Here is a 15,174-nt window from a genome sequence, read left to right as displayed (position 1 = left end):
CAGGTACTCTAGCAGTCTATGGAAGCTCGAAAGTATTCTGTGGTGCACACCAAATTGGACAGCAAAGTTATTCCTTTTAAGCACTTGACTCTCAGGGTAGTGAAGGCAACCAAGCACATAGGTCACTTACATAGGATGTTTAAGTCCCAGACATGAAGAAGCTAAGGATCTTAGTTCTGAGAACCGAAAAGCCCTTTAGTCTATAAAGGCAGAACGCAATCTTGGCACAGAGATAGCCATAGACTAATATTGTTGCCCTCATATTTAGGCACTGCACACCTTAAGATGCTCCTGTAACTACAAAATGCGTACAACACTGGATGATCCTATTTCATATGATATCAAAGCATAAGCCTGGCACTGAAAATAATCAAAATGATGTGCAGCATCTACAATCACACAATTGTTAATCTTAGTGGAATAAAAATATCTGCCCTCAAAAATTTACTTGGGCAGGAGTGTAACAGCTCTCAATGTAATACTTGAACTTTCAGCCCAACAACCGTTTTGAGTACTATCACTTCCTAACAACTGTGGTACATGCCATCCCTTGAGTATGTGGAATTTGGGTTGTGTAGCATGAATGCAACATGGGCGGGACCATGTGCAGGTGGACTTACAACCATTAGGATACAGACTCTGAACAAAACTGTGACTTAGTTGCGGGTTGGCTGTGTGTATTGTGCCTTTGACAGCCTGTAAACGTTTTTCTTCCTTGGGGCCCTGATCCAAACTGCACTCTCCCATATGCTGAGTTAGAATCATTGTCACTTTCTTTGCAGAACTAGTTTCACGTAAAGTAAACAGTTAGCTACCTAAATAAATGGCTGTGTGCTTCAGCCTATCCTAGATTTACATGCTGTGCATTATTCTAGCCTTTGAAGTTGGAAAAGAATCTTGCTATTTTTAATACATTGGTTTCTGAAGAGACGTACCAGCCTCCAAACAGCTTAATGCGTCAGGATCATGTTTTAAGTATTTTGCAGTCGAAATACATACTCCCAATTATCCAATTTCTTTAAAAAAAAAAAATCAAAGAACTGCAATGGTGTTTTGAATAAGATGCCACACAGTTACAAAATGTTGTCTGGTACCTTTGTTCCATGGCAGTCTAGAAAAACAAATAGTGTATGACAACGAGTTGTAACGTTCCGATTTGACTCAAACAGTTCCTCTATTTGTTAACACCGGCCCACGACGAACCAAAATCTAGCACCCAGAAACTAAAATGTATAAATAGATTTAGGCTCAGAGCAGAACCTAAAAAGGGGTTTAAACTGTGTCAAAGTTTTACATTTGCTAGCTCATCTACATGTAAACGCCCATTATTTTAACAAATGCTTGCTACAATTTATAGCATCGAGTGGATATGCTTGTGAATGAAAATGTCACTTACCCAGTGTACATCTGTTCGTGGCATCAGTCGCAGTAGATTCGCATGTTCTGCAATAGCTCGCCATCTGGTGTTGGGCCGGAGTGTTACAAGTTGTTTTTCTTCGAAGAAGTCTTTCGAGTCACGGGACCGAGTGACTCCTCCTTTTGTCTCCATTGCGCATGGGCGTCGACTCCATCTTCGATTGTTTTTCCCCGCAGAGGGTGAGGTAGGAGTTGAATTGTAGTAATAGTGCCCATGCAATGGAGTGACTAAGTATGCACTTATTTAAGGTTGAGATGATACATATATAAATAATTGAAGGTAACTTCCAAACTGCTACAGGCTCCCGGGGAGGCGGGTGGGCACATGCGAATCTACTGCGACTGATGCCACGAACAGATGTACACTGGGTAAGTGACATTTTCAGTTCGATGGCATCTGTCGCTGTAGATACGCATGTTCTGCAATAGACTAGTAAGCAGTTATTTCCCCAAAAGCGGTGGATCAGCCTGTAGGAGTGGAAGTAGTCTGAAATAATGTCCTTAATACAGCTTGACCTACTGTGGCTTGTTGTGCGGATAACACGTCTACACAGTAGTGCTTGGTGAATGTGTGAGGCGTAGACCATGTGGCTGCCTTACATATTTCTTGCATTGGGATGTTTCCTAGAAAGGCCATGGTAGCACCTTTCTTTCTGGTTGAGTGTGCCCTTGGTGTAATGGGCAGCTGTCGTTTAGCTTTAAGGTAGCAGATTTGGATGCATTTAACTATCCATCTGGCTATACCTTGTTTTGAAATTGGGTTTCCTGCATGAGGTCTTTGAAATGCAATAAAGAGTTGTTTAGTCTTTCTGATGTTCTTTGTTCTGTCAATGTAATACATTAATGCTCTTTTGACATCTAATGTATGTAGTGCCCTTTCAGCTACGGTATCTGGCTGTGGAAAGAACACCGTAAGTTCCACTGTTTGATTTAGATGGAACGGTGAAATAACCTTTGGCAAAAATTTAGGATTGGTCCTTAGGACGACTTTATTTTTGTGTAGTTGTATAAAAGGTTCCTGTATAGTAAACGCCTGAATCTCGCTTACTCTTCTCAGGGAAGTAATGGCGATGAGAAATGCCACCTTCCAGGTTAGGAACTGTATGTCGCAGGAGTGCATGGGTTCAAAAGGTGGACCCATAAGTCTAGTTAGGACAACATTTAGGTTCCATGAAGGAACAGGTAGTGTTCTTGGTGGTATAATTCTCCTAAGGCCCTCCATGAATGCTTTAATGACTGGTATTTTATATAGGGAAGTTGAATAGGTAGTCTGCAGGTATGCAGATATTGCTGCAAGGTGAATCTTAATGGAAGAGAAAGCTAGGTTAGATTTTTGTAAGTGAAGCAAGTAACCCACTACATGTTCTGGAGTTGTGTGTAATGGTTGTATTTGATTAATATGGCAGTAGCAAACAAACCTCTTCCATTTACTTGCATAGCAGTGCCTGGTGGATGGCCTTCTTGCTTGTTTTATGACTTCCATACATTCTTGGGTAAGTTGTAAGTGCCCGAATTCTAGGATTTCAGGAGCCAGATTGCTAGATTCAGCGATGCTGGATCTGGGTGTCTGATCTTTTGGTTGTGCTGTGTCAACAGATCTGGCCTGTTGGGCAATTTGATGCAGGGTACCACTGATAGGTCTAGCAGCGTTGTGTACCAGGGTTGCCTTGCCCAAGTTGGTGCTATCAATATGAGTTTGAGTTTGCTTTGACTGAGTTTGTTTACCAGGTAAGGAAGGAGAGGGAGAGGAGGAAAAGCGTAAGCAAATATCCCTGACCAGTTCATCCATAGGGCATTGCCTTGGGATTGTTTGTGTGGGTATCTGGATGCGAAGTTTTGGCATTTTGCGTTCTCCCTTGTCGCAAACAAGTCTATCTGAGGTGTTCCCCAGAGTTTGAAATAAGTGTTCAGTATGTGGGGGTGAATTTCCCATTCGTGGACCTGTTGGTGATCTCGAGAGAGATTGTCTGCGAGTTGATTTTGTATCCCTGGTATAAACTGTGCAATTAGGCGAATTTGGTTGTGAATTGCCCAATGCCAAATTTTTTGTGCTAACAGGCTTAACTGCGTGGAGTGCGTCCCTCCCTGCTTGTTTAGATAATACATTGTTGTTATGTTGTCTGTTTTGACGAGAATGTATTTGTGAACTATTATTGGTTGGAAAGCTTTTAGTGCTTGAAAAACTGCAAGAAGTTCTAGGTGATTGATATGCAGTTTTGTTTGATGTACGTTCCATTGTCCTTGTATGCTGTGTTGATCGAGGTGTGCTCCCCACCCTGTCATGGAAGCATCTGTTGTTATTACGTATTGTGGCACTGGGTCTTGGAAAGGCCGCCCTTTGTTTAAATTTATGTTGTTCCACCACAGAAGCGAGAGGTAAGTTTGGCGGTCTATTAACACCAGATCTAGAAGGTGACCCTGTGCTTGAGACCACTGTGATGCTAGGCATTGTTGTAAGGGCCTCATGTGCAGTCTTGCGTTTGGGACAATGGCTATGCATGATGACATCATGCCTAGGAGTTGTAATACCATCTTTGCTTGTATGTTTTGTGTTGGATACATGCGTTGTATGATGGTGTTGAAATTTTGAATTCTTTGTGGACTTGGAGTGGCTACTCCTTTTGATGTGTCTATTATGGCTCCCAGGTATTGTTGTACCTTGCGTGGCAGAATTTTGGATTTTGTGAAATTGACGGTGAACCCTAGTTTGAAGAGGGTTTGTATGATATGATTTGTGTGATTTGAGCACTCTATTAACGAATGGGCCTTGATTAGCCAGTCGTCTAGATATGGGAACACATGTATTTGCTGCCTTCTGATGTGTGCAGCGACTACCGCTAGACATTTGGTAAAGACTCTTGGTGCGGTTGTTAATCCGAAAGGCAGTACCTTGAATTGGTAATGTATTCCTTTGAATACAAACCTTAGGTATTTCCTGTGCGATGGGTGTATTGGTATATGGAAATAAGCATCCTTGAGGTCTAAAGTTGCCATGTAGTCGTGCAGCTTTAGCAATGGCAATACTTCTTGTAGTGTGACCATGTGGAAGTGGTCTGATTTGATGAAAGTGTTGACTACTCTGAGGTCTAGGATTGGTCTCAGTGTTTTGTCCTTCTTTGGTATCAGAAAGTACAGTGAGTAAACTCCTGTGTTTATTTGTGTGTTTGGCACTAATTCGATTGCATTCTTTTGCAATAGTGCCTGCACTTCTATCTCTAGGAGATTGGAATGGTGTGTTGTTAAATTTTGTGCTTTTGGTGGTATGTTTGGAGGGAACTGTAGAAATTCTATGCAGTAACCATGTTGGATAATTGCTAGAACCCAAGTGTCTGTAGTGATTTTCTCCCATGCTCTGTAATAATGACCTATTCGTCCCCCCACTGGTGTTGTGTGGAGGGGGTGAGTGACATGTGAGTCACTGTTTAGTAGTAGGGGTTTTGGGGCTTTGGAATCTTCCTCTATTTCTAGGGAATTGCCCTCCTCTATATTGTCCCCGAAAACCTCCTCTATACTGTCCTTGGTAACTGGACGGTGTGGCTTGTGAGGTGCTGGCTTGTGTGCTTTGACCCCGAAACCCCCCTCGAAAGGGCGTTTTACGGAATGAGCTGTAATTCCCTCTGCTCTGCGGGGAGTAGAGTGCGCCCATGGCTTTGGCAGTGTCCGTATCTTTTTTGAGTTTCTCAATCGCTGTGTCCACTTCTGGACCGAACAGTTCTTTTTAATTAAAAGGCATATTGAGAACTGCTTGTTGAATCTCTGGTTTAAATCCAGACGTTCGGAGCCATGCATGCCTTCTGATAGTTACAGATGTATTAATTGTCCGTGCAGCTGTATCTGCAGCGTCCATGGAGGAGCGGATCTGGTTGTTGGAGATGGCCTGTCCCTCCTCAACCACTTGTTTTGCCCTATTTTGGAAGTCTTTGGGCAGATGTTCAATGAGATGTTGCATCTCGTCCCAGTGGGCTCTGTCATAGCGCGCAAGTAGTGCCTGGGAGTTCGCGATGCGCCACTGGTTTGCAGCTTGTGCTGCGACTCTCTTACCAGCTGCATCAAACTTGCGGCTTTCTTTATCTGGGGGTGGTGCATCTCCAGATGTGTGAGAGTTGGCCCTTTTCCTAGCTGCTCCTACAACAACAGAGTCTGGTGGCAGCTGTGTTGTGATGAAAGCCGGGTCCGTAGGAGGCGCCTTGTACTTTTTTTCCACCCTTGGTGTGATTGCCCTACTTTTGACCGGGTCCTTAAATATGTCTTTTGCGTGCCGGAGCATACCAGGGAGCATAGGCAGGCTTTGGTAGGAGCTGTGGGTGGAGGAGAGTGTGTTGAACAAGAAATCATCCTCGACCTGTTCTGAGTGGAGGCTTACGTTGTGAAATTGTGCTGCTCTAGCCACCACCTGAGAGTACGCGGTGCTGTCTTCTGGTGGAGATGGTTTTGTAGGGTATGCCTCTGGGCTGTTATCTGACACTGGGGCGTCGTATAGGTCCCATGCGTCCTGGTCTTGGTCACCCTGGCTCATGGTGGTGTGAGCTGGGGAGTGTGATGGCGTTTGTGCTGGTGAAACGTTAACCACGGGCGGAGGAGAGGGTGGTGGTGTAACTCTTTTCACCACTTTTGGTTGTGGTGCTTGTTCCGTCTGGAACTCCAACCTTCTCTTTCTCCTAATGGGGGGAAGGGTGCTTATTTTTCCTGTCCCCTGCTGAATGAAGATACGCTTTTGCGTATGGTCCGCATCAGTTGCTTGTAGCTCTTCCTCAAACCTATGCTTCTGCATTTGGGAGGTTAGCGAGTGCTCTTCTGTATAAGAGCCTGAAGCTGGGTCGCTTGCAGTTTGTTTCGGCATCGAAACTTTGTCTGCGTGTTTTTTCGGCTCAGAGGTGACTTTTTTCCTTTTCGGGGCCGAAACCTCTCGGCGTCGATCTGTTTCGGTGCCGCTGTCTCGGCGTCGAGCCGTGTCCACACCGGCATCTCGGTGTCGAGGCTCGTCTCCAGCACTTTCTCGGTCCCGAGAAGGCTGCGTGCCGGTGTCTCGACCGGAGTCGGACGATCTCGGCACTGTTTGGGCCTTTTTCGGTGCCGACGGTCGGTCACCGATTTTATGGGTTGAGCCATGGCCTGGTGGCAGTGGCGTCCCCTGGGCCTTGTAAATGTTTCTTTGTGTGGTTTTCGACGTCTTACTCACGGTTTGTGTATCGTCGAATCCTTCGGAGTCTGAGTCTTGGATCGAGAAGGTACCTTCCTCTTCCTGTTCCTCGAACTCCCGTCGGGCTGTCGGTGCGGACGCCATTTGAAGTCTTCTGGCTCGACGGTCTCGGAGTGTTTTTCGGGACCGGAACGCACGACAGGCCTCGCAGGTGTCTTCGCTGTGCTCAGGTGACAGGCACAGGTTGCAGACCAAGTGTTGGTCTGTGTAGGGGTATTTATTGTGGCATTTGGGGCAGAAACGGAACGGGGTCCGTTCCATCGGCGTTCTTCAGCACGCGGTCGGGCCGACCAGGCCCCGACGGAGGATCGAAAAACTACCCCGAAGGGCACCGGAGCTCTTCGATCTTCGATGCGGTGTTGAATCTAAGTACGCCGATCCCGAACGCAACAATACCGACGAAAATCTTCCGAAATTAACTATTTTTTCTGTTCCGAAACTCGGAGCGACAGGAACACGTCCGAACCCGATGGCGGAAAAAAAACAATCGAAGATGGAGTCGACGCCCATGCGCAATGGAGACAAAAGGAGGAGTCACTCGGTCCCGTGACTCGAAAGACTTCTTCGAAGAAAAACAACTTGTAACACTCCGGCCCAACACCAGATGGCGAGCTATTGCAGAACATGCGTATCTACAGCGACAGATGCCATCGAACTTACTATTATGCTTTATATGATTTTCAAAACACCAACGTAAGCCTTAACCGTGCAATTGTACTATTCATGTTGAGCTAAGAATCCAAAGGGTTTACCAAGATTATTCAATTGGAGTGTACCAGTACAGGAGGCACTGGACAACAGTTGTTAACAGTAGCCACCAAGGATACTGCTCTACATCGGTTAAATAGTGTATGGATTGATAAAAGGACTCTGGTACTGGTACAGTTACAATTTCCACTTTAGACTGCTTTATAACTCTTGGGTACAAAACTGGCACTTACAGCTAAGGTTGATACAGATCCCTAGAATACAATCTCTTATTCCAATCTCTTACTTAAGCCACTTACAACCTCTAGGACATGGTGTCATTTCCTCTATAATATCTTGCTAAGAGCATGGTATAATAATGTAATGTCCCCTTCGGGTGCAGCTGCTAGCACAAAGGTACACTGCCACAACATTTTCCTCAATGCTCCTCTTCCTATCCCACATTCTCCTGAGTGACAGGACTGTGTTTTCAGACTCACCTGTTGTACCAGTTGAACAGCAACCAGTTAACTCCCTCCAGCTGATAATCTCGCAGTTCATTCCCGTTCTGGTACTCACGCGATCTCTCAAGCTTTTTCCAGGCACTAGCGAGTGGGCGGGCCTAAACCAAGAGAAAACACATGGTATACGTTGATAAACCTACCAGGATTGTCCACAAGTAAGAAAAACTGTAGAGTGCAAGTCCATCACAGAGATATTGATGAAATCAGAAGACGGACAGACTCATTTCTTATAGAAAGAAGAAAGCAATACCATTACAGTTTAAATTGTTTGAATTTACAAGTCACGACTGAACCAAAAATAAAATTGAGATTATGATATTTTCCTTCAAATAGGGGATTTTTTAAGTGATTACTTGCTAGGAAGAGACTTAAAATGAAGTGATTGTGGCATACGAGGCAACCCTATAACCATCTTCTGCCACCCCACAAAGGACCAATACCTGCAGGTTTTTTTTAAACATGCCTAGAACTATGGGTGGAAGGGCAATCCTGGACTGGAATAAAAAATAATCTTGAAGACTGGCAAAAACAGAGAAGGAAATGTTACTTACCCAGTAGACATCTGTTCATACCATGTAGTGCTGTAGATTCACATGCATTGCATACGTCCACCATTTAGTGTTGGGTACAGAGTGTTACAAGTTGTTTTTCTTCGAAGAATCTTTTCGAGTAACAAGATTGACTGACCTCTGCTTTCGTTGATAGTGCAAATGGACACTGTGTCCTTTGTTAGATTGTTTTCCCACTGGCGGGTGAGGTAAGGAGTGTATAGAGTAATAAGAAAAGATGTCCATGCAATGTATTTACATATTTACAAACTTTATATAAAATAATGTTCTTAGGACAGCTTGACCTACTGTGGCTTGTTGTTGTGATAACACATCTACACAGTAATGTTTAGTGAATGTATGTGGTGTTGACCATGTAGCTGCTTAATATTTTTCAGCCATTGGTATATTCCCTAAAAAAGCCATTGTTGCACCTTTCTTTCTTGTAGAATGTGCTTTGGGAGTAATTAAAAGCTGTCTTTTTTGCTTTGATATAGCATGTTTGGATGCACCTTACAATCCATCTTGCTAAACCTTGTTTTGATATAGGATTGCCTGTATGTGGTTGTTGGAAAGCTACAAATAGTTGTTTAGTATTTCTAAATGGTTTAGTTCTGTCTATATAGTACATTAAAGCTTGTTTGATCTCCAATGTATGCAGAGCTCTTTCTGCCAAATAATCTGGCTGTGGGAAGAAGACTGGCAGTTCCACTATTCGACTAATGTGAAATGGTGATATAACTTTTGGTAGAAACTTTGGATTTTTTCTTAGTACACTTTGAATTGGTAGTGGCTTCCCTGAATGACAAACCTGATGTATTTTCTGTGGGCAGGATGGATGAGTATGTGAAAATAAGCATCCTTGAGGTCTAATGCGGTCATAAAATCTTGTTTTTGTAGAAGTGGGATGACATCCTGTGGAGTTACCATGTGAAATTGTTCTGATAGGATTTGAGGGGCCTGAGGTCTAATATTGAGGTCTAATATTGGCCCGAGGGTGCCATTTGTTTTGGAATTAGAAAGTATAGTGAATAAACTCCTGTTCCTATCTGAGACTGTGGAACTAACTCTATTGCTTTATTGAGTAGTAAAGATTGGACCTCTTCTTGTAACAGAATTGTGTGTTCTGTGGTTAGTTTGTGAAACCTTGGTGGAATATTTGGAGTTGTCTGTGGTAATATTTTGCCATTGTGTGTGGAACTGCTGTATTCTTCCCCATCACAGGAGAGGTGTGGAGTGGAAGGGAGTGAGGGAAGTCACTGTTTTGGGTGCGTTGCAGGCTGCTTAGAGGTCTGGACTTTTCCCCTATTTCTGGAGTATTGTCCTCTATATGTGCCTCTAAAACTACCACGTTGGTACTGTGTTTGGTAGGCTGGTTTTGTTTTAGAGGTTGATGCCTCTGAAAGCTGTGGTCTGAAACCACCTCGAAATTGAGGTTTAGGAAATTACCCCCCTATATGGTGTAGAATAGAGTGCACCCATTGCTTTTGCTGTGTGGGAGTGTTTACGTAGCTTCTCTATTACTGTGTCTACCTCTGGCCCAAAAAGATGTTTATAGAAAGGCATGTTTAACACAGCCTATTGTATTTCTGGCTTGAATCCAGAAGATAGGAGCATGCATGTCTACGTATAGTGACTGCTGTGTTGACGCTGCTAGCAGCGGCATCTGCTGCATCTAGGGTAGATTTTATTTGGTTATTTGTGATAGCTTGCCCTTTCTCTAACTACTTGTTGAGCCCTTTTCTGGTGTTCTTTGGGGAGATGCTGTATTATGTCTTGCATCTCGTCCCAGTGGGCCCTATCATAACAAGCTAGTAGTCCTTGTGAGTTTGATATTCTCCATTGGTTTGCTGCTTGGGACGCAACTCTTTTCCCTGCAGCATCGAATTGCCTGCTTTCCTTATCAGGAGGAACTGGGGACTGACTATTTGCCCTCTTTATTGCAGCACTAACTACAATAGAACCGGGTGGTACTTGATGGGTGATGTAGTCCGGGTCAGAAGGTGCATGTTTGTACTTCTTTTCTATTCTAGGTGTTTTAATGCATCCTTTTACTGGTTCATTAAAAATTTCATCTGCATGTTTTACCATGCCTGGGAGCATTGGGAGGCATTGGTACTTAGAATGAGTTGAGGATAATGTGTTGAATAAAAAATCCTCTTCTAGTGGTTCTGTACGCATTGTATCCCCATAATAGGTTGCAGCCCTAGCTATGACCTGGTTATATACAGTACTATCCTCAGGTGGTGAAGGTTTAGAGGGGTAGCTGTCTGGATCACTGCTTGGGATGGGATCAGGGTCATAAAGATCCCAGGGATTAACAGTGTCCTTTTGTGAGTCATATGAATGAGTGGGCGAATGCAGTGGTGTAGGGCTGGTGTGAGGAGAGGTAGGTAAGTGCGGAGAATGAGGAGGAGAAAACTGAGGAGGTGGTGGCTTCTCCTTTTGTTTTGGCACTTTAGCTTGAGGTTGATGTTCCTCCTGAAATGCTAGCTTCCTCTGTTTAGGAGGTGCTGTGAGAATTCTCCCAGTTTCTTTATGTATGTAGAACCTGGATTGCCTCTCATCCATAATTTGTAGTATAGGTTCGATCTCGGACTCCTCTTTAGATGTTTTGTGGCTTTAAGTCTTTTTGAAAGTCCATGTTCCTCTGTATATGTCGTTTTTTTCAGCTCCGAAGTGTGTTTTTTTGGGAATCAAAAAAAGATGAAGATGAGGAAGGTTTTGGCTCCAAAACAGGTTTTCTTTTTTTTCGACTCTGAAAATCGGTGTCTACCGGATGCTGTGCACATCCTGCCATCTAGTGTTGGGCTCCGAGTGTTACAAGTTGTTTTTCTTCGAAGAAGTCTTTTCGAGTCACGAGACCGAGAGACTCCTTTTCGGCTCCATTGCACATGGGCGTCGACTCCATCTTAGATGGTTTTCCCCGCAGAGGGTGAGGTAGGAGTTGTGAGTATACTAGATGTGCCAATGCAATGGAGTAGGTATGTATGTATGTACATAACGTGTATTAAAATAATTTATTTACAAATTTACAATTTTCATTCAACTAATAATGGCTACAGGCTCCCGGGGAGGTGGGAGGGCCCATGTGAATCTGCAGCGTCATGCCACGAACAGATGTACACTGGGTAAGTGACATTTTCCGTTCAGTGGCATGTGTAGCTGCAGATAGACATGCTGTGCATAGACTAATAAGCAGTAATCTCCCCAAAATGCTGTGGCTTAGCCTGTACGAGTTGTAGTTGTGTGAAATAATGTTCTTAATACAGCCTGTCCTACTGTGGCTTGTTGCGTTGGTAACACATCGACACAGTAATGCTTAGTGAATGTATGAGGCGTAGACCAGGTGGCAGCCTTACAAATTTCTGTCATACGTATATTCCCAAGAGAAGCCATTGTGGCTACTGAGTCTGGTTGTGGAAAGAATACTGGGAGTTCCACTGTTTGGTTTAGGTGGAATGGTGATACGACCTTTGGTAGGAATTTGGGATTTGTACGGAGAACCCCTTTATATTTATGTATTTGTATAAAGGGTTCTTGAATAGTAAATGCTTGTATCTCACTTACTCTTCTAAGTGATGTGATAGCTATTAGGAAGGCTACTTTCCAAGTTAAGTATTGCATCTCACAAGAGTGCATGGGTTCGAATGGTGGCCCCATGAGTCGTGTTAATACAATATTAAGGTTCCACGAAGGTACTGGTGGTGTCCTTGGGGGTATGATTCTTTTTAGACCCTCCATAAATGCTTTGATGACTGGGATTCTAAAAAGCGAGGTTGAATGTGTAATCTGCAGATAGGCAGATATTGCAGTGAGATGTATTTTAATGAAAGAGAATGCTAGATTAGACTTTAAGTGTAATAAGTAGCTTCCAATTTCTTTTGTGGAGGCATGTAGTGGTTGAATCGGATTGCTGTGGCAGTAGTAAACAAATCTTTCCCATTTGTTTGCGTAGCAATGTCCTGTGGTAGGTTTTCTAGCTTGTTTAATGACCTCCATACACTCTAGGGTAAGGTTTAAATGTCCAAATTCTAAGACTTCAGGAGCCAGATTGCTAGATTGAGCGATGCTGGATTTGGGTGTCTGATCTGTTGTTTGTGTTGTGTTGTGTTAACAGATCTAGTATGTTTGGTAATTTGATGTGAGGTACTACTGGTAAGTCCAACAGTGTTGTGTACCACGGTTGGCGAGCCCAGGTTGGTGCTATGAGTATTAGTTTGACTTAGTTTGTTGACCAGATAAGGAATGAGTGGGAGAGGGGGAAAAGCGTAAGCAAATATCCCTGACCAACTGATCCATAGTGCATTGCCCTTGGATTGAGGGTGTGGGTACCTGGACGCGAATTTTGGCATTTTGCATATTCTTTTGTTGCGAATAGGTCTATGTTTGGTGTTCCCCAGCAGAGGAAGTGATCCTGTAGGATCTGGGGATGAATTTCTCATTCGTGAGTTTGCTGGTGATCTCGACTGAGATTGTCGGCTAACTGGTTCTGAATGCCTGGGATATATTCTGCTATCAGGCGAATGTGATTGTGAATTGCCCAATGCCAATTTTTTTGTGCTAAGAGACAGTTGTGACGAGTGTGTCCCCCACCTTGTTTGTTGAGATAATACATTGTTGTCATGTTGTCAGTTTTGACAAGAATGTGTTTGTGGGCTACCAGTGGTTGAAATGCTTTTAATGCTAGAAACACTGCTAGCAGTTCCAAATGATTTATGTGAAGTTGTTTTTGTTGATTGTCCCATTGACCCTGTATGCTGTGCTTGTTGAGGTGTGCTCCTCTCCCCATCATGGAAGCATCTGTTGTGATCACGGCTTGAGGCACTGGGTCTTGCAATGGCCGCCCTTGGTTTAAATTTATAGGGTTCCACCATTGAAGCGAGGAGTGTGTTTGGCGGTCTATCAACACTAGATCTTGAAGCTGACGCTGTGCTTCTGTCCATTGTTTTGGTAGGCACTGTTGTAAGGGCCGCATGTGTAATCTTGCCTAGAAGTTTCATTACACACCTTACTGGGTAGTGTTTGTTTGACTGTATGCTTGGTGTTATATTTTGGAACGCTTGGACACTTTGTGGACTTGGAGTGGCAATTGCTTTTTGTGTGTTGAGTGTTGCTCCCAAGTATTATTGTATTTGGGATGGTTGCAGATGTGATTTTTGGTAATTTACAGAGAACCCTAGTTTGTGTAGAGTTTCTATAACGTACTGCGTGTGAAGAAGACACTGTTGTTCAGTGTTGGTTTTTATTAGCCAGTCGTCCAAGTATGGGAATACGTGCATGTGCTGTCTCCTTATGTGAGAAGCTACTACTGCTAGGCATTTTGTGAATACCCTTGGGGCTGTTATCCCGAACGGTAACACTTTGAATTGATAGTGTACGCCGTGTATTACAAACCTTAAGTATTTTCTGTGAGCAGGATGGTTGGGTATGTGGAAGTACGCATCCTTGGGATCCAATGTGGACATGTAGTACTCCTTTTTTTATTAAGAGAACCACGTCTTGAAGTGTTACCATGTGGAAGTGGTCTGACTTGATGAAGAGATTCACTGTTCTGAGATCTAAGATAGGTCTTAACGTTTTGTCCTTCTTTGGAATTAGGAAATATAGCGAGCAGACGCCTATTCCTTTCTGATGGTTGGGTACTAGCTCTATTGCTTGTTTTTGTAATAGTGCTTGGACCTCTATTTGTAATAGGTTTAAGTGTTTGGACAGATTGTGTGCCCTTGGGGGCACATCTGGCGGGAAATTTGTGAATTCTATGCAATAACCATGTTGGATAATGGCTAGGACCCATGCGTCTGTGGTAATGTGTGTCCACTTCTGATAGTATGCAGTAAGTCTCCCCCCCCACTGGTGTTAAGTGTTGGGGTTTTGTGACCCTGGAGTCACTGTTTGGTTTGGCTTGTTTTAGGTGTCTGGAACTTTCCCCTTCCTCTTGGGAATTGTCCTCCTCTATATGAGCCACAAAACCCTCCCCTCTGGTATAGTGCCTGATAGGTGGGTCTGGTTTGAGAGGTGGAAGGCTCTGGTGTTTTCATTCACAAACCCCCTCTGAATTGTGGCTTTCTAAATGTGGCTGTGCCTTGTGGGGAGTAGAGCGTGCCCATGGCTTTGGCCGTGTCCGTATCTTTCTTTCATTTTTCAATTGCTGTGTCCACTTCCGGCCCAAACAATTGTTCTTGGTTAAAAGGCATGTTCAACACCGCTTGTTGGATTTCTGGCTTGAATCCAGAGCTTCTTAACCATGCATGCCTGCGAATGGTTACCGCAGTGTTGACCGTTCTTGCTGCTGTGTCTGCAGAGTCTAGTGCGGACCTTATTTGGTTGCTGGATATTGCCTGTCCTTCCACAACCTGCTGGGCACGTTTCTAGTCTTCTTTGGGCAAGTGTTGTATAATGTGTTGCATCTCGTCCCAGTGTGTCCTATCGTAGCGAACAAGTAGGGATTGCGAATTAGCGATCCGCCATTGATTGGCTGCCTGTGCTGTCACTCGTTTGGCCACTGCGTCAAACTTCCTACTCTTTGTCAGGCGGTGGAGCGTCTCCCGACAATTCAGAGTTTGCCCTCTTTCTTGCTGCTCCTACAACCACCGAGTCTGGTGTAAGTTGTTGTGTTATAAACACAGGGTCCGTTGGGGGAGGCTTGTACTTCTCCACCCTAGGCGTGATAGCCCTTCCTTTAACTGGCTCCTGGAATACTTGTTTTGCATGTTTAAGCATACCTGGAAGCATTGGCAGACTCTGGTAGGATGCGTGGGTGGATGCCAAGGTGTTGAACAGGAAATCATCCTCTATT

At 44.0% G+C, this 15,174-nt stretch overlaps 1 protein-coding gene across 6 annotated transcripts in view; it reads right to left on the bottom strand.

Annotated features, from left to right (window-relative positions):
• Positions 1–15,174, bottom strand: part of CHD8 (chromodomain helicase DNA binding protein 8) — a 1,013,809-nt gene that overhangs the window by 721,812 nt on the left and 276,823 nt on the right. For all 6 annotated transcript variants that reach the window (XM_069238270.1, XM_069238269.1, XM_069238274.1 and 3 more), the window contains exon 11: positions 7,804–7,925. In XM_069238270.1, coding sequence (XP_069094371.1) covers positions 7,804–7,925 — 122 coding nt within the window. The remainder of the gene's footprint in view (positions 1–7,803; positions 7,926–15,174) is intronic.

This window comes from Pleurodeles waltl, chromosome 6 (assembly GCF_031143425.1).
Source record: "Pleurodeles waltl isolate 20211129_DDA chromosome 6, aPleWal1.hap1.20221129, whole genome shotgun sequence".
Lineage (NCBI taxonomy): Eukaryota > Metazoa > Chordata > Amphibia > Caudata > Salamandridae > Pleurodeles > Pleurodeles waltl.
Note: the sequence above shows the minus strand (reverse complement) of the source record. Positions and strands in the feature narration are given on the sequence as shown.